The sequence below is a fragment of the Neolamprologus brichardi genome, chromosome 6, assembly GCF_056152115.1.
Source record: "Neolamprologus brichardi isolate AB-2024 chromosome 6, ASM5615211v1, whole genome shotgun sequence".
In the NCBI taxonomy this organism is placed as follows: Eukaryota; Metazoa; Chordata; class Actinopteri; order Cichliformes; family Cichlidae; genus Neolamprologus; species Neolamprologus brichardi.
Window position 1 is genome coordinate 884,985 of NC_142109.1, and position 26,579 is coordinate 911,563.

Here is a 26,579-nt window from a genome sequence, read left to right on the forward strand (position 1 = left end):
ACATTGAATGCTGTGATTCCAAAAAGCATTAAGAGCACTTGCACAATGAGTTTTCTTTTTTAAACACCAAGTCCAAAGTGGTAGCACCAGGAAGAAAGAGAATAAATAGCAGACACTCAAATGGCTTACTTTTACTTACCCAATAAAATCTAAACATAATGGGGAAAAAACCAACAATAGAACAATTAAAGGAAAACTTTTACTTGGACTGATGGAGATGTTTCTACAAATGTAAAAGATGTTGATGTGAAAATTTTGTTTAGTGTTTTCAAAAAGCATTAAATTAACTACATGACCAAGTGTAAGTGTACAGCAGGATTTATCAGTGTTATTGAACAAGTTACTAACAGTCCACTGGATGCACACTAGGTTACAAATTATTCAAGAATATACTGAACTTTACACATTGTTGTTTTGTGCAGAATTACAAGCCTGTCAGAAAGATTATGTACCACTGATATCATGAGTACATCGTTATGCTAACTGACATGTCAGAAACTATACTCAACCATTTCCTATGTGCAAACTCAAAGTGGTACTGTTGTGCTGAGCCACATATTTCATCGTGGATATTTTCCCACCTGCTACCCCTAAACTGGATAAATCCTCTGCTGAAAAACTGTTCTTAATTAATAGTTCTCTGTTTTCTCCCATTTATTTGCTAAAAGCTGCAGTAACTCTGCTAAAAGTACAGATTTGTAAGTGGTATTTGCCGGTGACATTGAGGAAAAGAACGTAAGTCACCAGAGTTTAACACAAAACTATCAGTTTATAGCCCTGCTGGAACCCCCAGAGGCCACAGTTTTATTAGAGCTACAATAGGAACAGCGTCTTGTTGCCCCCCCCACCCCATCCAAAAAACGAAAACAAACAAATAAGTTAGTTAATTAATTGATTTAAAAAAAATTGCCCTGAGGTATAATGAGTGGGAAATGACATACAGTAATCAGAAATCTGAAAATAACCTAACAGTGAAACTTGAACTCCAAAGGGAACACAAGGACTGTTTTACTGGTACAAAGGCTGTAAACACTGGTGGATATATTTGTATATGGCAACGTAGACAGTGTTCCAATGTAAGAGGCCCCCCTAGAACTCACAAGAGCCAAAGGATTCAGAGAAGTTGAAGTTTTTTTTCTGAGTATGAGTTCTGCTGGAGGAAGCTGCACCAAGAAATACCGTTGCCATAGGATGACGGGCTTAGTCTGACATAGATACAAGTACATGGGCAGTACCTGTCAAAGAAAAACGCACAGCCCACAGTTTTACCAAAAGAGTAATGCACTGTAATAAGAGGATGATTATTTATTTAATCTGTTAATGGTTTTACTAATAATGGTGGACTAGTGTACTTACACTAACTTAAGCATTTATTTATTTGCAGGCCAACAGTCAGTTCTACTTTGGACTTTTGCAGTACACAACAATTTAAAATAAAGTCATTTACTCAAGATGCTGGCCTAATAGCTATTACTAATAGGCTAAGACAATTGGGGTGGCTGTAGCTGAGGTGGTAGAGCTGGTCACCTACTAATCGGATGTTGGTGGTTCCAGTCTCGTCTGTCAAATATCCTTGGGCGAGATACTAAACCCAAATTGCTCTCCAGTGCATCTACGATGTGTGAATGTTAGACAGAAGAACTTACATAGAAAGAGAATAGAAAAAAAAGTGCTTGGGTGAATCAAAGAAGTTGTGTAAAGCACTCGATAAGAACCACTCAATTTACCATTTATGAAGGGCCAGCTATTATCTCAAGGAGCAACTAAACTTGAGCCACTATAAAGTCAAAATCCCTGCAAAACAAATGAAAAATATAGCCTAATAACACACTAAATTAAGATAGATGGTAGCTACAAGGTAAACCAATTAAATATTGTCAATGTGAACATCTTAGCATGCTGTCATTGCAGAGCTCCTGAGAGTGACCACTTCTTTCACAATTGTTTGCAGAAGCAGTCTGCATGCCTAGGTATTTGCTTTTATACACCTGTGGAACCCCTTAACTCAATGCGTTGGATGGGTGACGGAATAATTTTGGAAATGTGTAGTGTAGCTCAACGCTTCGCCCAAATACAGCCTCACAGAGCTGCTAACATGACTCTTAATCGTCTTATATCAACAAGTCGATTTCTATAGATGACTAACTTCTGCCATGCTGAATTTTTGCTGCTAATTGAGTTGTGCTAATTAAATAAAGGGCTGACAACAAAAGGATAGAGGATTGAATCCTTTGGCATACCACGTTTTCTATTAGGGAAATAGGTGATGATGACAAAGCTCTCATTTAATAATCAACTCACTTTGTTACATGCTTTTCAAGCCAAAGACTCCAAAAGTGTTTGTTCGTTTCAAAACAAAAACTTTAAAACCTACCCTTCAACCAGTATGTGTAGCAGACATGAAACTACATGTACTGGTTGAAAGACAAATATGAACCCAGCACACAATATTAAAGACTAAAAACTTAAGTTCATATTTTGTACAAATGTGTTGCCTGTCCATTCATATAAAAAAGAAATTACACGTCCTTTCAGTTCTATGGTTTTATGTATTGGGAAATAATCCTGTCATTAGGAGATCTAAAAGGTTGGTCTAAAATGTGATAAATATAACCGTAGATGAACAACAACACATGGCAAACGCCTCATATCCTAACACCTCATACCAGCTATGAAGCCCATTCCTATACACAGGGGTGCACATCAGTGGTCCGCAGGTGTGGATGCGCTGTCAAAATAAAAAATGTGCACCAGATAAGAAGTTGTCCGCTAGAGTGGGATTTTCACGGCACATTCTGCACCACATCGCTGTGCGTTCATCATTTGTTTGAAGCCAGCTCACCTCCTGCAACCGCTTTTCCGAGAATACGCGCTTCTTTTGCGGTTCGGACTCCTTCTGACATTTCTTTGGAGGTGGAGGAACACCAAAGTAATTGCTTAAAGGAGCTTCTTCGACTTCTTTAAGAGTTCTAAACAAATGTCTGTTCTCCTCCAGAAAATCTTATGTACGCAAACGCGCGTTGCAACTTCTTATCTGGTGCGTGTTTTTTATTTTGACAGTGCATACGCACCTGCGGACCACTTATGTGCAGCCCTGCCCATACAATGCCACTCAGAAGTTTGGACACACTTTCACATTTTATGGTTTTTCTTTATTTTACTACTTTCTACATTTTAGATACATACTGAAGACATCAGATATATGAAGCAAAAACTATGAAATTATGTATTATCCCAGTATGTCCTATATTGTAGCTTCCACCCTTTACTTTGTTGACAGCACTGCAAACCTTTGGCCTTCTCTCAATGAGCTTCAAGATGTATTCACCTGAAATGGTTTCACTTCACATGTGTGCCTTGTCAGGATTCATTTGTGGAATTTCTTGTCTTCTTAATGGAGTTGGGACCATCAGTTGTGTTGTGCAGAAGTCAGGTTCGTACATAGCTGACAGCCCTATTTGACAACTGGTAGAATTCATATTATAGCAAGAACCAAGCAGCTAAGTAAAGAGACATGACAGTCTATCATGACTTTAAGAACTGATGGAGAAGCATGGAGGTGGAGGTGTGATTGTTTGCGGGTGCTTTGTTGGTGACACTGTTAGGGATTTTTGCAAAATTGCAGGCACACTAAACCAGCATGGCTCCACACCATCCTACAGCAACATGCCATCCCTTCCAAACACATCTCCAGGATGTGTGCGGGCTATTTGACCAAGAAGGAGAGTGATGGAGCGTTGGCCTCCACAGTCACCTCACCTAAACCCAGTCGACATGGCTTGGGATAAGATGGACCGCTGAGTAAAGGCAAAAGGGCCAACAAGTGTTCAGTATCTCTGCAAGCTCCTTCAGAGTGTTGGAAAACCATTTCAGGTGACATTGAATCATATCTGTTAATAACCTCTGTCTCTCTTCCACAGCATGTCTTTTATCCTGTCTTCCTTCTCTCACCCCAACCGGTCGCAGCAGATGGCCGCCCCTCCCTGAGCCTGGTTCTGTTGGACGTTTCTTCCCGTTAAAAGGGAGATTTTACTTCCCACTGTCGCCAAAGTGCTTGCTCATAGGGGGTCATATGATTGTTGGGTTTTTCTCTGTATCTATGAAGCACCTTGAGGCGACTTTTGTTGTGATTTGGCGCTATATAAATAAAATTGAATTGAATTGAATTGAACCTCATGAAACTAATCGAGAGAATTCCAAGAGTGCCAAGGGTGGCTATTTTGAAGAGTCTAAATTCTAAAACATGTTTTGAGTTATTTCACACTTTTTTGCTTACTACATATATATTCTATATGTGTTCCTTCAAAGTTTTGATGCCTTCATTGAGAACCTAAGTTCTCTAACCTAAGTAGTCATGAAAATAAAGAAAAAACAATTAAATGAGAAGGTGTGTCCAAACCTTTGAAGGTAGTGTATGTTGTTGTTCATCTAATGTTTTATTGAAATCATTTTAGAGCCACATGAAGGTCTAGATGTCATGAAGTATCATGACAGCCCTTTTCCCAATACTTAAAACCTAAGAATTGAAGATTGTACTTTCTTTTTCACCTGACTGTCTATCACTATGTCATAAAAGAACTGGTTATTAGCAGTAGCAATGAAAGTCACTGTTAATGTTTTGAGGGATGTGAGCAGATATTCCCACAGGACCTGAATGCAGCAGTCTTTCAGACAGCTTTAGGTTAAGACTTAGACATTTCTTAAACAAAAATAGTGTGTATTTGTTAGTGGATAGAGGAAGATGAGGTTGTGTCTGACTGGTGGACAGTCAGGCTGGAGCACTGCTGGGCAGAGCTTAGACCTGACCCTGCAGGGTTTCCACTGAGGGTCAAGGGACCAGAAGGTCGGGGGTTAAGGCGGGGTGGCATTGGGGAGGGACGGATGAGAGGCGGGGGCTGCTGCAGCGTGGATCGGGGCTGCAAGAAGCGGGCTTGCTGTTGGAGTGGTGGGGGCTGACGGTGCAGAGAAGGTGTGGCAGGGAGGGAGGGGCGCAGAAGGGGAGGGGGTTGGTGGAGGGAAGAGGAGGAGGTACTAGATATCATTGGAGTCTGAGCTGAAGATGATGAAGAGGCAGCAGGGGATGCACCTAATGAAGTGACTTGACCCTGCATAGAACAAAAATGAGTTACTTACACAAGTCAAGCAGATAATCCTGCTCTGGAAGTTAGTTCCAAGATAATTTACATAAAATTAGAGAATGAAAAACCACTAACTTGTAGGAATGGTTAAATTCAAGATAACTGGACTTCAAACTGGATAACTGTGTCTTCAAACATCTACTAACACCACCCAGTATGATTTCAATAATAATCAAGACTAAATTCACGAAGTCTCACCTCATCATCCTCTTCATCTGTGCTCTTTCCTGATGGAGTGTTTGAGCTGTTCTTTCCCTCCTCTCCCAAAGTTGCACTGTCTCCATTGGGAGCTTTGGTTCCTTGCTCCGCTTCCCACTCCTGCAGGACCTCTTCCAGGTTGAATCGCCGCCTGTAGTTCACAAAAAAGTTCTTCACCTGCCCTACCGTTTTATTACCGATTACGTCTGCGATGGCTTGGAAGTCTTTTCCATACTTCCTGACACCTGTACAACAACACAGATGGATTTTTAAAGTTACACAAATATATGCAAAGGAAAAATCATTAATGGATGAGAGCACCATTTAACAGTCATTACAGTTTAGAGGTATGTTTTTGTACATAAAGTAAAAATGTAGTCACTTTTAGCTCTGGTGTTCACCTCTGGCTCCTTTTTTTAAATGCTCCTCTATTTTCAGCAGTTAGGCTCTAACTGTGATAATCTGTTATCACCCCAACAGAGCACTTCATTGTTTCACAGCAGGCTTACTGGTGGTTCCTAGGGTATTTAAAAAGTAGAATGGGAGACAGAGCGGTCAGCTTTCAGCCCATCTTCTGTGGAACCAGCACCTAGTTTGTATTCAGGAGACAGACACCCTTGCTACTTTACAATTAGGCTTCATTTTTCTTTTTGACAAAACTCCCTCCCCTCAACCCCAACCTGCCATGGCAGATGGCTACCCCTCCCTGAGCCCGGCTCTGCTGGAGGTGTGTTCCTTGTTAAAAGAGAATTTTTCCTTTCCAAGTGCTCGCTTAACACGAGGTTGTCTGATTAATGGGGTTGTCTCATTGTTTACCCTAAAAGTAATGTAAGGTTAACCCTACAATATAAACCATCTTGAGTTGACTATTGTTGTAATTTGGTATAAAATATAAAAAGTATAATATATATAAGTGTGAATTTAAAATGTAATCTACTTCTTGGTGCTGAAAAGTTGTTCACAGTGGATTTTTAAAGTTTATTCTTTGAAAACAACTGGCTGCTGTGGTCAAAAATGGCTGTAAGAGTGAGAACCAGCCCATATAAAAGCAAAGAAGTTCTTTTTCATGTATGCCATTTGGTGGATTTTACTTTTAAAGCCTGTAAGCAGCTGCTTTTTCTACATGGAGGTTACCTTGAACAGCCAGGAGTTGCTCATCTGTAGTCCAGCGGGCATTCACCTTCTGGTTACACTACAATATTGAATATTAAAGTTAAAACACACGACAAACTGAAAGATATAAAAACATTTCTACTTTCCACAACAGGGATCCTCATTTACATATACACTTTATCAGAACATAACTTTATCATAGCAGAAAACTCATTACCATAAATGGCTTCAACTGAGGAGTTTCATGCAACTTAATCATCATAACATCAGTCATCTTCAGTGTATTTGTACCTCAGGTAGTCTGAAGTCTTCGATCCCAGACTCCAACATGTGTTTCAGTCCACTGTTCATCTGTTTGGCATTCTGGACCTGAAGAACAGATGAAAAAGTCAAAGGTGAGAATTAACAAAACTCCCAGAAAACCCTTTAAAACCTGAAGCTGTTTTCAGATGTCTCACTGGGATTGGCCATTTCCCAGTCGTTTGGATTGGACATTTTTTACCATCTCAGATTCATGGTGGTGATTCATGGTCAGCTGTGGTAACTGTTCAATACATTTCCACAGAGATGCGTGACCTTTGTCCTGCCTCCTACACATCATACTGAAGAAACACCATCACCTATATCAGACCTGGGCATTGTCTGCTCCTTGTCCAGGCTGTATGAAGTCAGTAGGAAAGTAGGATTCAAATGTAAATAAGTATTTAGCATTTATTTGTCCCATTTCAGCTGCCAAACACTCTTTGATAAACTCTGTCTTTGAAAAAAAGTCTATAATAAAGAGAATGCAAAAAACAGAAGAACGTTGAGGAAATATTTATCAAACTTTATTGCTGTCATTCTGAAGGTCACTAGGTTTTTTTTTAGTTGACATACTTCAGTGTGTCCAAACAAATGCAGCTTCTCTACGAATATATTGTAACAGACATTTAGGAGGGATGTATGCTAACCTCGAAAGAAAAAAAAAACAAAATTTGATGCAGAATGTAGAGTTGTATGGTCTAAGAGTATTTAGTAACTGAAGTAAGAGGTAAAGCTGTGTTCTTTGTTTGTGGAGAGCAGTTTGCTGTGTTTGAGAATTATCATTTGAATCACCATCATACAGAGAAATACAAGAACTTGACTGATACAGCGTGGGAATGGATGTGAAGATTTGCTAGCAAAACTGCAAAAGCAACAGGGACTTTTTACCAAGCTTTAGACATTAAGGGATGTAGCAGACATGGTGAGCTTTGCCATAAAGTTTTTGGGGTTTTTTTGCCATAAAGTTGAATGAAACAGTTAGTAAACAGTTCTCTCATGGTGAGTTTATCAAAAAGTATTTCCTGGACACTGCTGTGCCAATATGACCTGAAAAAAGACGCATTTGAAAATGTGCCCTTCTCTAGTCAATCCAAACAATAAGACGAACAATAAAGAGCATCAGTTTAAAAACAAACTGGACAATTTTGGCCTTTTCATCTTGGCAATGGACAAGTGTTGTGATGTTGACGACAAAATGCAGTTATTCATCTTTGTGTGTAACAAAAGTGTTCAAGATTATGGACGAGCTGGCAGAACGCATTCAATGAAAGAAATCATTCAAAAGGACTAATTTGTTCATGGAGCTAAATGCTTGGATAGGTTTGGGCTGAAATGGGACAAATTTGCAGGTGTTATAACTGATGGGTGGACAAATTGGAAGAATTATTAAAAGTTGGATTATATAGACTTTTTAGGCCAGTGTGACAGAAATGACCACAAAACTGAAATAAATATTTTCTGCAAATAAAGTAATAAAAACAAATAAATAGCCATGGAAATTGTATTTCGGTTGTTTGCTGTCAGAAATGTGTAGAGTTTTTATTTTAATATTTGGAAAGAGGAAACAGGAAGTGCAGAGAACTTTGAGAAAGCATGACTGCACTAGTGTGTTTTACAACGTCTTTTTTCTCACTCTTTACAAGTGTAGTAGTTTCATATCTTGTAGTCTATAACCTAATGATACAATTATATTACTTCTACAGGATGCTTATTTTGTACTGTGCGTTGTTAGTGCTTAACTACACTTACCTGTGGGTTATGTGACAGTCTATTAAGTCTGTCAATCTTTTTATATGTCTTTCTAGTTTCACTCCAGTTCACTGATGTCAGTACATTGTGATTGCTGTGTATCACCATTGTTACATGCTGTAGTGCCATTTTTTTAAGCATTTCAAGTTTCCGTACATCAATACAACCGTGAAGAGCTCTCTAAATATTTACAGGAAAGGTGATAAATAGCACTTGGATCAAATTTAAGCCCTCCTATTTCAAAATGTAAACTAACACACACATGTAAGCGGTACATCCAGCAAAAGTTATTTTGACTATAACCTCAACAGTGATGTATTTTAAAAACAAAGAATAATGCTCCTAAGCATTCTGTTACTTACCAAGGGGCTACAACTGGAAACCCATTTTATGATTGTCTGTTAGTAGTTCAAAATATTCCCACGGTTGCACAGACAAATATTAATGGGTTATTTTGACACAAAGAAAACTTGCGACCAGTGTCTGATGTGAGGAGACAATTTTTTTTTTAGGTTTAGTAGTTCAGTAGTCAAGAGGATGAGGGCTACCTGTCTCTTGAGAGACACCAGCTCCATATCCAGCTGACGCAGAAGGGTGTTTGCAGCGGAGGAACTGCAGGAGACGGCCACAACATCCTCCTGGGTCAGGTACATGCCTTTGGGGGGACGACAGCGGGAGCGTTGGTGATGCCGGTGCTGCAGGGTCTGATGCTCCCTCCGACCCAAAGCTACCTTAGATCCTGGCACTGGGGGCTCTGCCTGGTTCTGAAGGTAAGAGAATGATTTTAAACATTGATAAAAGTGTAGTTATATGAGGCCTTAAAAATAGCATTGACAACTAACATAAATGCAGAAGCAGTGAATAAAAAAGCGAAACATACGCCATCACTCAATAATCTGTCAGCCTAGCTTTAGCAGCAGTAATTTGAAATATAATGAATATATCTTTCATTTTGTTATGGAGGAGTTGTCACCCACTCTTCTTTACAAAATTGCTTCAGTACATTGAGGTTTCATGTCTAACAACACCAACATACAAGTAATACAATAAAGATTAATACAGAGATCACACCTCACGCAGCAAAAGATACATGTCATGGGACTGACTGAATCAGAGTTTGCATAAACTGCACAATCAACACCACTAATGACCACCTTCACACATTCTGGCTCTGTCCACCAATACAAAACGTCTGGAAAGAAACAACTACCAAATTATCCCACATCCTTGACCACAACATCCCACAATGCCCCGTTCACTGTTTGGTGATCTAGAAGAAGCATAAACTCCAAACAGATCAGAACACCTCTTCTTGTGGCTCTGATTCTCACCAAGAAAACAATCAAAATCAGAATTGGAATCAGAATACTTTAATAATCCACAAGGAAATTATCTATAACAATACTGCTCAACTGGAAAAACAGGAAAAAGATCACCACTGCCACCGCAGAAATCAACAGACCAGGGCAGGAGAAGGGAAGAGTACAAAAACCCGCTCTGAAGTTATTATTTCCTATTTTTTATTTATGTTCTTTGTTTTCGTGTACTCATTTTGTCTTACTCCAGTACAGGATAAAATATCTATGCATGTCTTCAGATGAACTAAAAGAATATTGGGTGACCCCCCCCCCCCCCCCCCAAACAAACAAACAAACAAACAAACAAACAAAAAAAACAAACAAAACAAAACCCCAGAACAAACCAAACCAAAAACACATAACTGCCAAGAAGGGAAAAAATGTAACCTAACATATAACCCTGGTGTGAATGTTGGCGTGAATGGTTTTCTGTCTCTATGTGTTAGCCCTGTGGCAGACTTGCCACCTGTCCAGGTTGTCTGCTGGAACTGCTTGCATACTCTTGCAGCATGAGGCCGGGCACTGTCGTGCACCAGAAGGACCCCCACGACCCTACGCCTGACAGTGGGTCCAAGGATGCCCAAATGATATACTGGTACCCTTGCCTGGCTTGTAGAAGTCTGCGTATCCCTCCATGGATATACTTCTCCAGACCATCACTGATCCATTACCAACTCAGTCATGCCCAACTCTTGGTATTTCAGATACTCTGATTCAACAATGTTCCTTTGTTTTTGTGAGCAGTATATGGTAAAGTTTCATTTTCATTTTAGTTTTCAAAAAAAATGGAATAAAGTGTGTTCAAATTACCTCTTTCTTAGCTTCCTTGCTGGGGTCATAGTCACTGTCGTTGGCTTCAATGGGATTGGCATCCTCTATCTCCTCATCACTGCAGCAACAATAAGCCAAAATCCAATCACTGGATGTCGTCACACAACAGCAACCTCACACCGACGCAGCAGAATCCAAAACTAACTCTTTGTGAGCTTACGTTCTTAGGTAACTGAAATGATGATGGATGTCAGTCAATAAAAACAGACACATTAAGTAACAATTTTAATGATTTTTCATATTTAAAAAAATCTCAAGGGCATGGGTCTGCAATGGCTTCTGCGTAAAAATTTCCAAAATGTCCCAGGAAAGTTTCAATTTCCAAAAAGGACAGGTAGGTCTGACTGTGAGACGGGCTTTTTGCTTAACAAATGCTCTCTTGTCACCCTAGATTTTTTTAACTGAGGTATGTCCACAAACTGCTTTGTGCTTTGACGAGACAAAATGCCTTCTTTTCAGCAAAAAAAGAGAAAACCTTTTTTTTTCAAAACAAAGGACTATAGTCAGATTCAAGAAGTAGTGTTGATCCATGTGCTGTACCTCTCATCCTGGTTGCTCCTATTGGCCAATTTACGAGCCTGTCTGTCCATCAGACTTGTTCTGGAACGCGTCTTTTTCCATGAATAGTAGTACTTCACCAGACTGGAGATGGATTTGTCCGGTAACTGAAGCAAAAAATAAATAAATAAAATAAAATAAACAAAACACGTGATATTTTCGTAGAAACAGTACCTCAAAACTGTTTGTACAGTACCCTCCCCCAAATCTTTATGGCCATAATAAATTTGTTAATATCAGAAACATTACATTACTGTATCAGAAACACTGATGTTGCTGTGTTAAGTGGTTACCATCTGCTGGATGCGGTGAAAGCTCTTTCCGTGGAAACTAAAGGCCTGTTCAAACAACACTTTGTCCTCCACTGTCCACTCATCTGGGAACGGGGTGAAATTTGGCAAGTCGGCCAGAGATTTCTCAATATTGTGTTTGTGCCAGAAGAGCATGCCAAGAGCCTGAAGACACACACACAAAGGGTTACCAAAACACAGATACCACAGGCTTAAAGCAGCAACCGCCTAGGCTAAAAGATGAAGCCATTTGGCCAAATCCCATGTTAATTAGCAGGTGCTCATTTTACTCACTTTAACTCTGTAGCTACCCACTCTTTGTTACTGTTCTCTACATGAGTTTGAAATAATGACCTAATGGTAGTCATACACCAGCTGTCATTCTTCAACTGTGTAAAAGTATTTTACAGATAAACAAGGAAATGGTTTGGCATAATCAACCTACAGTAAAGCCAAGTTCATAACAACAGTTCTGCTGTTTACTTAACTAATAGGATATTTTCAAGACATAAAAACTATTTCAGTAGCCTCTTTACACTCAAATAGTCTTGCTAATGATGGGGAAAGATTCTGCTCTCACTTTTAGAATCATCATGCCAATTGAAACATGCCCAAGTGCCAAACTATTAACAACCACTTGTTAATAGTTTGGTCATTTTTACCCTTTTGCATTTTGACAATCATGTAACTATGTTAAAGTAAAACATCATCATCTTATATTTCATGACTTTTTTAGAAGGAATTTATATATTATATGGTGAATTTGGGGAGGTGTGAGATTGAAAAGAATTGCCAACAATGTCATTTTGACCCCATAGAAATTCATGTAAAACAGCAAACGAGACTTGGGTGTGGAAAACTATCGAGAGTAGATCAGCCAAAGCTGCTGGTCTGTGTCTCAGGCCTGAGGAGCAGAGTTCTGTAGTTGAAGAGCTACAGACGTGTGATGAAGCAGTGTGGATCATGGATGAGAGGCTGCAGACGTGGTGATGTGGAGGCATTTGTGGACAGTCTTGTTGTTGAGTGTTAAAATAATTTCTTTAAAAATCAAAAAAATATTTAATATAAAGGCAACATGAGCAGAGAGTACAAACATGTTAAGGGATTGACTGTGTTAGTTCAGTGAGTTATTTGTAAAGAAAACAATTTTCAGTAGTATTCAAAAACTAATGTGTACACTTATGTCTGCATTGTGTCTGGCCAGAAAGAGAGTGCCAATTTGTTTATTTGGTAGCTCAATGAAAGGCTTCAGTGAGTTAACCACGGAGTCAGGTGGTATAATTCTCAAACACGTACCCTAAAGCAGATGACTCGTAAGCTGGAGAAGAAATGGCGTGTCACAAATTTAGAGGATCATCATTTAGCCTGAAAAAATAGTTTGCTGCTTTATAAGAAAGCCCTCCGCAAAGCCAGAACATCTTACTATTCGTCACTGATTGAAGAAAATAAGAACAACCCCAGGTTTCTCTTCAGCACTGTAGCCAGGCTGACAAAAAGTCAGAGCTCTTTTGAGCCAACCATCGCTTTAACGTTAACTAGTAATGACTTCATGAACTTCTTCACAAATAAAATTTTTATCATTAGAGAAAAAATTACCAATAATCATCCCACAGATGTAATATTATCTACAGCTACTCTTAGTACCATTGATGTTAAGTTAGACTCTTTTTCTCCAATTGATCTTTCTGAGTTAACTTCAATAATTACTTCCTCCAAACCATCAACGTGTCTTTTAGACCCCATTCCTACAAAACTGCTCAAAGAAGTCCTGCCATTGATTAATTCTTCGATCTTATATATGATCAACCTATCTCTAATAATCGGCTATGTACCACAGGCCTTCAAGGTGGCTGCAGTTAAACCTTTACTCAAAAAGCCATCTCTAGACCCAGCAGTCTTAGCTAATTATAGGCCAATCTCCAACCTTCCTTTCATATCAAAAATCCTTGAAAGAGTAGTTGTCAAACAGCTAACAGATCATCTGCAGAGGAATGGTTTATTTGAAGAGTTTCCGTCAGGTTTCAGAGTTCATCACAGCACAGAAACAGCTTTAGTGAAGGTTACAAATGATCTTCTTATGGCCTCTGACAGTGGACTCATCTCTGTGCTTGTCCTGCTAGACCTTAGTGCAGCATTCGATACTGTTGACCATAATATCCTATTAGAGCGATTAGAACATGCTGTAGGTATTACAGGTACTGTACTGCAGTGGTTTGTATCATATATATCTAATAGACTCCAATTTGTACATGTAAATGGAGAGTCCTCTTCACACACTGAGGTTAATTATGGAGTTCCACAGGGTTCAGTGCTAGGACCAATTCTGTTTACATTATACATGCTTCCCATTAGAAGACATAGCATACATTTTCACTGCTATGCAGATGACACCCAGCTCTACCTGTCCATGAAGCCAGATAACACACACCAATTAGTTAAACTGTAGGAATGTCTTAAAGACATAAAGACCTGGATGGCCGCTAACTTTCTGCTTCTTAATTCAGATAAAACTGAGGTTATTGTACTCGGCGCTGAAAAGCTTAGAAATATGGTATCTAACCAGATTCTTACTCTGGATGGCATTACCTTGGCCTCCAGTAACGCTGTGAGGAACCTTGGAGTCATTTTTGACCAAGACATGTCCTTCAGTGCACATATTAAACAAATATGTAGGACTGCTTTCTTCCATTTGCGCAACATCTCTAAAGTTAGAAATATCGTGTCTCCGAGTGACGCTGAAAAACTAGTTCATGCATTTATTACTTCCAGGCTGGACCACTAATAATAATTCATTATTATCAGGATGTCCTAAAAACTCGCTGAAAAGCCTTCAGCTAATCCAAAATGCTGCAGCAAGAGTACAGACATGATGTGGAGGAGTAGTGGACCTAGTCTGAGCTCCTCCCGTATGGCCATACTTCTTCCAACTATCTTTAAAGGAGGTCCTTAGGTGTTCATTTCCGCAATCTCTTTCTTTTGGTGACTACCCAGAGCTCATGGCCCAACCCAGTTTCACGGCAAAGCATGTAATAGACATGCCGGTTCTTGCCTATCTAAAATGCGAAATGGACACCCATGCAGAAGTTGCATTACTGCATGCAGAAGTTGCATTACCAGCAGGGGTAAATATTTAAAGCCAAGAAGTTGGTAGCAAGCAAAAAAGCGAGTATGGGGTCCTCAATTGCCAAAAGCTATTAAGCTAGGCGGCTAATATGTATTTGCATGTCTGATAATGTCTACACTTTCTCATTATTATTTTCATGTTGGATTGAAATAAAATGTCTCCCCCTGCTGTTACTGCAGCTTACTGCAACTTACTGCAAGCATGTACATGTCAATCATGAAATGGACATGTTGGACCAGTATGGCCATTACACATTTTGCTGTGATATCGGGTTGCATGGCCATAGGCCAAAGTAGGAACATTGCTTTCGTGCTCAGCTCCTTCTTCACCACAACAGTCTGGTGCAGCGTTGCATCACAGATGACGCTGAACCAATCTGTCGGTCAATCTACTGTTTCACTCTCCCCAGACCCTGAGATATTTAAACTCTTCCGCTTGGGGCAACAACTCATCCCTGACTAAGACACGATGTAGATTGGGTGGGTGTAAGGGGCAGAGACCCTTGCAGATCGATCCTAAGTTGGCGAATTTTACTTTATCCAAAATTCACAACGTTCTCCTTCTACAATAATTAAATTATTTATATTATGAGTTAACTATTGTGCTGTGTGATGAACCCTTTGTGTATTAATTCTAATATACAGTTCAGATCTGTACTGAAATAATCTAAACCATTTGTACAACTCACAAAGCCCCTAAAACTTAATCTTAAATTCATATTTTGTAAAACCTTACCTATGATTAGAAAAAACAAATGTACATTTTCAACTTGTGTAAAAAATTACATCTCTTCCATTACTGCTGTTGTTGTGGGACGGGGTGAAAATAACCCCTCATATTGGTTCTAGCAGTAAAGCCAGCATGTCGTTACACTTGAGAGCTGTACAAAGTTAAAACTGGTAATTTATTTTCTTTTGTGACTGTCACAAAAATGTAAAGATGGCGTGTTAGCTACTTTCCATGTGAGTTTCACAAGGTGAGCAAAGGTTGCTACAAGAAGGCAGCCCAAAACTGAAAAATGTCAGTGTGTGCAGTTTTAAAGGCCGCTACTGCTGGCACTCTACAGCTGTTAGGTTGGGACCAAGGAAAGTATTGTTTCACTTCAGTGTCTCTTATGTTGGGTTTAGTAAATACCGGAGTCATTCTGTATACAGCCTCAATCTTTTACATTGAGAACAGTTTTCTATCCAATTTTCTAATCCAGTTTTTTTTAACATGAGTGAAAAAATATGGGGCTAAGATGGAAAAGTTGTCATATCATTAATAATAATGTGTGACATAGGAAAAATGTCATATCTCTAGCATGTCTACCACATCTTTTTCATTGTTTTATAGTTTTTTGAAAACAGCAACTGAAGACTTTTCACAACCAGCTGTTACTGCAGCTTGTCAATTGGGGAATGAACAAGATAATACGTTTCCTCTATACAGACTGTGACCACATTTAGTTAAACTTTGTGGCACGTTTAAAAGAAAAGTCAGCTGCTGTATAGCTCACCTGTTCCACGTTGTATCCATGTTTTTCTTTGGCAATAGCAATGTATTCATCAACTGTGGAGGGAGACACACACAGACTGTTAGATGGATCTGATCTTTTGTGTCAAAAAGAAGAAAGAAAAAAAGAAATCACAGAAGGTGGACTAAATATTTTCAGTCAAACACAATATTAACATTACGTTTGGAGTCAATGATGGTGTGATAAGGAGACCAAACCAGCATCCCTCCGCTGTCTTTATCTGTGTACTTGGTGGCACCTGTACAAACATTATAGAAAAATGATAAAAACAACAGATTTTATTCAGCTGCTGCTAATTTAACACTTATAAGTTATTTTATCAGTGATATACAGCAGATACAGTTTGTACATATGTTATTACAGAATATCATCAGGGAAGAACTATTCCTATTACTCCTTCTGTTTGAGCCATTTCAGTAGCAAGCAATATTTATTTATATAGCACTTGCCATAAAAAGTGTATTTAAAGAGTATTTAAAAGTAGAATGGGAGGGAGAGCCTTCAGTTTTCAGGCCCCTCTTCTGTGGAACCAGCTTCCAGTTTGGATTCGGGAGACAGACACTATCTCTACTTTTAAGATTAGGCTTAAAACTTTCCTTTTTGCTAAAGCATATAGTTAGGGCTGGACCAGGTGACCCTGAATCCTCCCTTAGTTATGCTGCAATAGACGTAGGCTGCCGGGGGATTCCCATGATGCATTGAGTTTTTCCTTTCCAGTCACCTTTCTCACTCACTATGTATTAACAGACCTCTCTGTGTTGAATCATATCTGTCATTAACCTCTGTCTCTCTTCCACAGCATGTCTTTTATCCTGTCTTCCTTCTCTCACCCCAACCGGTCGCAGCAGATGGCCCCGCCCCTCCCTGAGCCTGGTTCTGCCGGAGGTTTCTTCCTGTTAAAAGGGAGTTTTTCTTTCCCACTGTCGCCAAAGTGCTTGCTCATAGGGGGTCATATGATTGTTGGGATTTTCTCTGTATCTATGAAGCGCCTTGAGGCGACTTTTGTTGTGATTTGGCGCTATATAAATATATATTGAATTGAATTGAATTGAAAAAGGAGTCATCAAGTGCTGTCATGAAAATAATGAAAAACAGCAGAAAATTTTATAGCAGGTAAAACAATAAACAAAAATGTAAAAGAAATTAAAAGACACCAAAAAATATAAAGTAAAAAAGATACTAGACTCGATGAGAAAACATATACTGCACTAAAGCAGAACTCACACAACACTCTACTGAAATGCCAGACTATATGTCTCTGGCTGACTTCCACAGACTCAGCAAACCTCAGTGAACAGGCAGAGTACAGTTGTCCAAGGAGGAAAAAGAAAACATCAATACTAAAATTTATTTAAAATTAAGCTGTATTTCAGCTGAATGAAGCAAATACGGCACTTATTGTTCCAAATAATTATTGTAATACAACATGGCTTCAAAGAGAAAGGCCTCTACCCCACTAACAGCTATGTAGTTGATGTTCATTATTACAGGGTTAATGGGTCATGGATGCAATATTGAGCTGTGTCAGACCACATGGAAAATCGTTCGGGTTGCTGGCTGTACAGAGCAGGGGGGGAACCACAGCTGAACTTACCAGAGAGTCCAGACTGTGGGGAAGTACAATGAGCAAATAAAGAGTGAAATCTGGAGCAGAGCAGTTGAAGGGGTTTCAGGCCGGTTCAATCTTTCACAGTAAGCACTCCGTTTTTTTTCTTAGCATAGCAACTACCATACCTTATCCAAAATACCTTGCCGTAATGCTCTTCTAATACAATAATTAAATTATTTAGCTGTAGGACATTCTTTAGCAGGTTTTAAAATCTATTTTACCTTCACAATATGTAATTAAATTATCTAAATGCTAAATAAATGAAGAAATGAGGTGTGAGAATTGCACAGCACTCTTTTAATAAAACGATCATTGTTAATTATATGACTCAAAACGAACTGTAATCATAATCAAACTCCAGTCGTACTTTTCTACCTGACATTTTATATTGTTAATAAATTGGAAGAAACACGACAGTCATAGCTGTCAGTGAAGTTTGTGTCACTTCGGTTCATGTTTGCCTCCGCGGCCTTTACGCTGACTTTAAAACAAGCTGATTCCACAGCAAGCCGACTGAAAATCGGACTCTTAACTATTACTGCAGTCAGTTTTAATCCACTAGCAAACTAACGTATCGGCAGTGAGCGTAGTACAGTACAGTCTGATACTGTACACATACCGAGGCTACCACGGCTCATCACTCAGGTAGAAAACAATAAAAACTCACCGGGCTCAAAATCGGGGATTGTGGCCTGGTAGTCTGCTCCAACACGCATTCCTACATCTGTAAAACACAAACAACAACCACGAAAACAGTTTAATTCAACTAGTCACATTCAAAACACGGACATCGGGAGCGGTAAGAAGCTGTTCGAGGCTATATCACCGTGTTCGTCGTCGCTGCCACTTTCGTCAGAAAAATGTCCGTTAGAGGCTGTGGATGGACTTTTGGTGCCATTTGAGCGACCCTTCCCTAAATAATCCGAGCCCTTTTCCATCATGCCCGGCATCTCTGCGCTCTGATTCACCGATTTTAGCTGCTATGTCGGGAAATAAAATGTCAGCAGGAGCTGGACGCTTTTCTTTTGCGGCTGTTTATTTCGTCGCCGCAGCTCTATCCGTGTCGCTGTAACCCCTCTCGTGACTCTCACCGTGCTTGCACGGTTAATTCCGGCTGTGATATGCTATGTTTAACAACCGAGCAATCTCTTCTTAGTTTTTAGCAAATCTTTAATCCAAATTGTTCCTCCGAAGGGATATTTTAGTTGCGTAGACCTGTAGCTGGGGGCCTAACCATGGCGGCGGAAGTCTTTTTACGCACCTTTGGGTGCGGTAGTGCGACTCCTGCTGCTGCGGTACCGTTGAAATGAGATCCCTCCGCCGAGACAAACTGAAGAAGAAAAAAAACAGTCAAGAGGTTTAGTGCCAACAAAATGCAGATTCAGCATTAGGATAACACAACGGTGAATGCAGAATATCCGGAAACTGTAAATATTACCAATAAATCACATTGTAAATGTCAAAATTTCAAATAAATTCATGTCAGGTTATTCTTATATCGTATATCAGGTTATTACAGTCTGTATATTGTATGTCCTACCACTGACAACACTTAATGATTATGCGACCTGTTATCCTGTTATTCTTGTTTAAAATGTGCTTATTAATTACCCTTCTGCGTGGACTCTCTGAGACCAGTAGAGAAAGATCCCGCACAACAATGAAGCATTTAAACGGCACTGTAAGCTAAAGGAATCCACTAACACATAATATCTGTAATAACGAAGATACTTGCAGGAATATAAGCCTTCAGACTCCCTGTGATTTATTAGTTTGAAAAAAGTGTTTGGCCCCTTCAGGATTTTCTATTTTTTTATATGGTCGTCACACTTAAATGATTCAGATCATCAAACAAATTGAAATATTAGAGAGAAAAAAACACAAGTAAACACGAAATTCACTTTGTAAATGGTGCTTATTATTAAGGGGGAAAAATCCTAACCCTACATAGCCCTGGGTGAAAACTAACACAGGGCCATGTAAGTTGATGACAAAGTACCTGTTCTTCATCGGCTGGGAGCAAAGCAGTTTTCACCTGAACGCTGCACTATAAGTGTTAGTGATTGTCTCTGTCCTTTAAGGCTGCTTCTCTATTGTTTCTCTGAAGTTTGCTAATTCGTCATCTCCTCTGTGCGGAAGCCTGGATGTTTCCCTGGCCAAGTGTTTTTGTGAGTGAGAGAGAGCCAAGGAGGAGATTCTGTGTCTACATGGATTTAAAAGTGTGAATTTGATTCACTAACAGAGTTACTTTTCCCAATTTATAAATATAGTCTGTGATTAATTACTTGATTGAAGATGCTGTAAATAACTTCTATGAGGACTGTAAATAACTGGTCGTGCATCAACATACAGGATTACGTTAAGTATGTGATTGGGTACATTAGCACGTTCGTTAACAACAATGCCAACACCTTTAACATGGTCATTCCCCACAAACACACCCATAAACTGTCTACACTTGGCCTGTACCTCACCTGGACTCTTTGGCTGGGAAGCCTCAGTCTGTCAGTGTTGGTAATAAACCTTCAGCCAGTATTACTATAAACATGGGCACTCCACAAAGAGGCATTTTCAGCCCCATCCGCTACACTCTGTTCACCAACAACTGTGTTACCTATCACAAAGATAACATCATCTTAAAGTTTGTGGACAACACCATCCTGATAGGACACATTACTGGTGCATACAAAGCGACCTACAGAAGGGAGGTCTGATGTCTCTGTGCGAGAACAACAACCTTACTCTCAACACAGCCAAGACAAAAGAGATCATAGTGGAAGAAGAGGAGATTCCACCTGAGCTGGAAGTGGAGAGGGTAAGCTGCTTGGGTATCTACATCAGTGAGGATGTGTAATACCGAGTAGTCTGGTATGTTGCCTAAAATCCTCAGCAGTGTCTACAGCTGCATTGTGGAGAGTATCTTGACCAGTACAGTAATGCCAGTGCTATGCACCACAAATGCCTGCAAAGTAGTGAGGACTGCCAAACAATTTTCAAGTTTTCACAACTGATTATTAAGTATTTATTGGCAGCAGACAAACTGGAAAGGATGCCACTGCCTATTGAACAGAATTTTTGTAATATGGAACAATAAAGGCATTAATGTGATTGGTTAAAAAAGTTGGGCCAAGGCAAGGGTTTAAACTTGGCCCTCCCTTTATGGTCTTTGTCCATCCCTTGGTCATGTTTCGTCTTCTGCACTGGGCTTGTCCTGCAAGATAAGAGCAGACAACTCCTCCCACTTCACCACGGCAACAACTCTGTCAGCCCCTGGGAGGAAGGGTGAGAGGGAGAGAAAGAGAGAGAGAAAGAGAGAGAGCTCTTCTCTAAAACTTTTGAATAAAACTTTTGAACAAGATGGAAAAAAGTCCCAAAATACTTGCACTATAAGAAAAATTCTAAAAACAAGCAGCATAGCCTGCTAATCTGCTGTCAAAAAGTTATTAGGCCTTTTTTAATGAAATAAATTGATTTTTACAGTAATCGGCATTCAGTTATTGGTAAAATGGAAACATTCTTATTTACAGCACAGCCTCTGTATCAATAACTTTTTTATCAAATCTGTACCACTAGTACTCAACACCTGTAGAACTAATAACATGTAGGCTTCATTTTGTGTTAAATATAAATCTATTTTATTTCACTCTATTTCTCCTTTGATCAGTAAATTGCAGTTACACCAACATGAATAAATAAATTCACAAACTGAACATCTTTTAAACATACTTTCCAGCTATAAGTTGTATCTCATGTGAATGTGTTCTTATATATGCATTCAAGTATTCGCTCGTCTATTGTAAGACACATGTGATCTTGGGTATCATCTGATTCTTAATCCATAAGGTTCAATCTCATGTCGACCCAGCCTTTGCAACTATCACAGCCGAAATTGTGGTTTATTAAAATGGGACAAACAGACGAAAATAAATGCGCACTATCACAATATCATAGTGCCTTTTCCAGTTACGATGACATGGCCGCAAACTCGGTACAGTAGAAATTTAGCTTACAAACGCAGTCCTCTTGTGTGTGTGTGTGTGTGTGTGTGTGTGTGTGTGTGTGTGTGTGTGTGTGTGTGTGTGTGTGTGTGTGTGTGTGTGTGTGTGTGTGATTTCACTGTATTTGTAAGTTTTTTCACTTAGAACAAATGCTGAACCTGTCAGAGGGCTGAAGACTTGAAAACTATTTCTCTTTGGAAAAGCGAGCGAAATCCCTCACCTCGGGAGACCCAGGTGCAACACTTTGAAGCACATTGGTTCCGTTTAGGTGGCCCCACTTTACATTTTCAGCATAAAGTAAAAAAACACACACATTTGTGTTCACTACAGGCGCAATTACTTACTGTGGTACGTTTTCTTAATACCGAAATATTATGATCTGCAGTGTTTTTAATCACAATCAGTGACGTGATGATAATGTAATGCTCACTGTATAAAGCATTGATACGCCTCTCTCACTCCTCTGGCATCCACCCTCTCTCCCCACATATGTTTGAAGCTCGCTCTATCACAGCCAGTCTCTGGCCCATCTCGAAGCTTGTGCAGCAATAATCTGCCAATAGCGAGCCTGCTGAGGTGGGGAGAGAGCGAGCACAAGCACATACTATACAGCGTGCGAAGCTCGTGTTTATATGTAATATGTGAGCGGCAGGAAGCAGCTCGTTCTGCTCACTGCAGAAGGACGGCAGGATGGCGAGAGGACGGCGGGGTCTCGTGGCCCCCCAGAACACGTTTCTAGAGAACATCGTGCGCCGGTCCAACGGTAAGATACGATCCGGTTCTGATCTATTCTGCACCTGGCTACAAATGGTGATAATATGTTTCTTATATATAATGTTTTGTGATTCTGTTGCTCATTTCGCCTTCAGGCATAGCCACATAAACACACACAATTGCTAAAAACCCAAGTAGTACTGAAACCACAAGTAATTATGGTTTAAATTTATCATGGTAGCTCTTTACTTTCAGTGATGGCTATTCCTCTCTCTCTCTCTTTCTCTCTCTCCCTCACTTTCCCTACACACACACACACATTCCCTTTTGTGGATTGGAGTGTATATATATATATATATATATATATATATATACACCCATTTTCACACCTTGGCTCATGTGATTAGGTAGAGGATCATTATTGGGTCCATTGTCCCTCGTGGTGGGTTACTTCCACAGATCTTAAATCTGGGACTCTCCAACGTTTGACCTTAGAACTGAAGAAGCTTCTCGGATGAGAGGCGAAACGTCTTCAACCAACTTAAAGAAGTCCAGACGCTTTTCTTTCCAAGCTCCTTAGAGTACTTAGAAGAAGTAACAAGCAAGACAGTATTTTCCCCATAGTAGCTTCTTTTCATTGCCTTCGTGTTAAATCCAGAATCAAATTTCAAAGTCCTTCGCCTTATGTAAGGTCTTGAATAATCAGGCCCCATTTTACCATCCATATTTTATCTGTGAAAAGTGCTTTATAAATAAATGTTACTTACTTAATTACTTTCTTAGCCTCTGGTTCCTGAGGTAAAAGTAGAATGTGAGGCAGAAAAAAAAGAGTTTTTCTTTTCTGCCGTCGCCTTATTTCCTCATAGAACATCTGATTGTTGGGGGTGGGATGGGAATCAAGAACCAGTTCCCAGGAGTTCAATTCCTTTGAACTGTTAGTCTGTGTGCCTGCTCATTGATTCCACTTGCACTTGTACTACAATCAGCTGATTTTGGCACATTCTTAAAGGTGGATATAGACATTACTTTTATTTTTAATTCACAAAAGGACAAAAACACAAGAGTGAGTGGAACCTCCATCCAGGACAAACACATTTTGCTGCCAACACAAATTCGGCTCTTTGCAAGTACCTGCACAGACAACATGCTAACACTAAGCTAGCTAAAAATCTAGAGTGATGTTAAAGCTGAGTGAATCCCATCCCTGGTCCAGCAACTAGACCCTGAACTTCAACAGGTAACAAACAAATCAGTAAGAGAATCAATAAGTAATATCACTTATAATAATGGTATTGGAATTGATAAATTCTTATTAATTCCCATTCACTATTAGAGGTTTCCCCTCTGTTATTGGAGGGTCCCAACCTTACAATAAAACGCACGTGGAGGACACTGTTGTGATTTGGCACTTTATAAATTAACCTGAATTGAACTGAATTGAAAAATGACTGTCTTTTAATAGCACAGGTATTAAGTGTAGGCCAGTTGGTTATTAAATAAAAAGAATAATCATAATTAGTTTAACACTGATTTTACAGGTGTAAAAGTGAGGCAATTATTTATTAGTTTAATTTACCACTTAATTGATTAGCAACAATTACTTACGTAATAGTTAGCTTAACTTAGCTTCTGTATTGGGATTGGTGCTATTGGACGACCAAAATATTTTATCAGAATAATGTGGACTCTGGAAGGCTGCAATGAGCATTTTTTAAACTAGTTGTTGTAGCCCTCGTGAAATGTGGAGAAACATTGTGTATGCAGGATTCATATAATTTTTCAGTCATGTGATGTTGCGAAGTAGGGCAGACTATCACTTATTGGCTTCTGTGGTCAGATACCAATTTTGTGCTGGGAAACGCTCAGATCGTGGAGTGGCCTATCGTCTATAGCAATGATGGCTTCTGTAAACTCTCTGGCTACCATCGTGCTGAGGTCATGCAAAAGAGCAGCACCTGCAGGTACCACAACACACATGGATACCACCGCATGGATTATTGAGGACTGATTGTCTCAAGTGAATATGTACTGTATCGATGCAAATACTTGGTTTTCCTCTGCAGCTTCATGTATGGAGAGCTGACAGACAAGGAAATGAGTGAGAAGGTTCGACAGACCTTTGAGAACTACGAGATGAACTCTTTTGAGATTCTGATGTACAAGAAAAACCGTGAGTATTTAATAGTGCTGGATATGACCGTGTAAGCTGCATCCAAAAATGTTTGTATGAATTGCTTCCTCAAAAACCCAGATACCTAAGGATCTCAAGAAAGAAATCTCAAGAAATCTAGAAATTGTATATATGCTAATTTGGGATACACCATGCTAAAAGCTCACAGTCTTTTAATTACCTAGCCTATTACATTTGCAAACAACTTTTGCCAGTAAACAAAAAAAACAAACAAAACGTATTTGATAAAGAATTCAGAAGGTGAAGGTTCCTTTATTTTTTATTTCTATGTTTTTATATATTTTTATAAGCATAACACCACCTTAAGCAAACTTCACACATCATACAAAATAACTTAGTATTTAACAAGACTTTGGTTTTAAAATGGTATTGACTCTTCTAAGTTGTAAGATTATACTATACAACTTTCCTTTTTGATAAAATTTCTGGTTGGATCAGGTGACCCAGAACACTTGTTTAGGTATGCTGCAATAGGTCAAGGCTGCTGGAGGCTGCATATCAACAGAAACACTGGGCTTTCTTGGCTCCCATGTTATCTTTTTCTCTGTTGGTGACAAGTTGTATAGTTAGGGGTTGTTTTGTGTCAGTGAAAAAATTATTGTTCTTTTTTTCTGCCTGGATAGAAAGTTATCAGTGAAATTTAAATCTCTCTATTTAGGTGCAAATAACATAATTAGAATAGAAGATATCAAGCTAATGCCACTGAGCTATGTATAGCTGCAGATCGCATACGTTTACTTTTCAAGTTCAAAGCTTGAAATTGGTCTTTCCATGGGATGCAGCATTTCACATTCCATTTTTAGGCACTTGCCATTATTGAATATTTCTTTGTTGTAACAGTGCTTCTTGGCAGTAGATTTTATACCATTGGAAAACACATTTCCTCGAAAGGAAATTTCATTGGTTTGTTGAACAGCAGAGTTGAGTATGTGGGTTGTATCAATGAAAACCTTGGCATATCATCTCTGCCAATGCCAAACAGGTTATTTTCCAGTTGACTCCCTTTTGGTGGTTGGATGATTAGTCTAAAGAAACAAGACATATTAATAGTTTAACAGTTTATTCATCCTCATTCATGCTCAGCCTGTTTGGTGCCCTGGGCGAACACTAACCTCTGTTTCAGGATACATGACATTATCCAATGACACATCTGCTTACCTGTATCTTTTGCTCGCTTCTCCTCCTCTTCTTTTCTCTTTTTTCTAAACTGAGGACCTGATGGCTTTGAACTTTTCTTGTCCATCTCCCATTGGTTTTAATTTTGCACTCCAGTATGAACACCCATCCCCCAACCTGAGGATCACCACAACATAACCTAATAGACCTACACCTTAGTTCACAGATTCACTTTGTCTAGGGTTTATTTCTGAGATTTCGCACAACCCAGGATTCAAACCATGAATATATAATGGATTTGGATTTACAACATTATGAATGAAATGTGCTCTATTTGGAAGCAGCAGGCCCCTCCCCTTTTGACGGGTTGTGTGTGAGACTTTAAATCATCAAACTATAAATTATAAATTTTAAATTGTTATTGACCCCTTTATCCCTAGTCCTAATCTGTATATTTATCTCTATATACTGTACTGTATGTAGCAGAGATGACAATAAAGTTTACTTTGACTTCAGCAGCAAGCAGGCGCACCGAGGGCTCTCTCGCTCACTTTTCGCTTATAGAATTTCGAAAAAACATCGGTGCAAATTGTAAGTCTGTATCATAATGTCTGGTGTTTTCGTGTTTGTAGGTTTGTTTTTATTTTGTGTTATTTTGCGAGTTGGTTATTAGATGCTGCTCCAGCCAGCCGGAGAATACCCCGCCGCCCCGCCCTCTCCTCCCTGTGCCGCAAGCAGCAGGTGCACCTCGCAAATGGAGGGCGCCCTTACTC

The 26,579-nt window shown here is 39.4% G+C and overlaps 2 protein-coding genes across 2 annotated transcripts in view; one reads left to right on the forward strand and one right to left on the reverse strand.

Moving 5' to 3' along the window:
* Window positions 1-3,998: 3,998 nt before the first annotated feature.
* rcor3 (REST corepressor 3) lies at window positions 3,999-19,020 on the reverse strand. The gene is made up of 12 exons (XM_087841414.1): window positions 18,614-19,020; window positions 18,455-18,511; window positions 16,339-16,416; window positions 16,161-16,213; window positions 11,542-11,703; window positions 11,231-11,355; window positions 10,670-10,748; window positions 9,050-9,265; window positions 6,741-6,818; window positions 6,471-6,528; window positions 5,337-5,581; window positions 3,999-5,105 (listed from the first exon to the last, which is right to left on the reverse strand). The coding sequence occupies exons 1-12, from the start codon at window positions 18,735-18,737 to the stop codon at window positions 4,725-4,727; spliced, it is 1,656 nt and encodes a 551-aa protein (XP_087697540.1). The 5' UTR covers window positions 18,738-19,020; the 3' UTR covers window positions 3,999-4,724.
* Window positions 19,021-22,378: 3,358 nt separating this feature from the next.
* Window positions 22,379-26,579, forward strand: part of LOC102784499 (voltage-gated delayed rectifier potassium channel KCNH1-like) — a 74,233-nt gene continuing 70,032 nt past the window's right edge. The window contains exons 1-3 of the mRNA XM_087841415.1: window positions 22,379-22,548; window positions 24,337-24,460; window positions 24,563-24,669. Of these exons, the coding sequence (XP_087697541.1) occupies window positions 22,476-22,548; window positions 24,337-24,460; window positions 24,563-24,669 (304 nt within the window). The 5' untranslated portion in view covers window positions 22,379-22,475. The remainder of the gene's footprint in view (window positions 22,549-24,336; window positions 24,461-24,562; window positions 24,670-26,579) is intronic.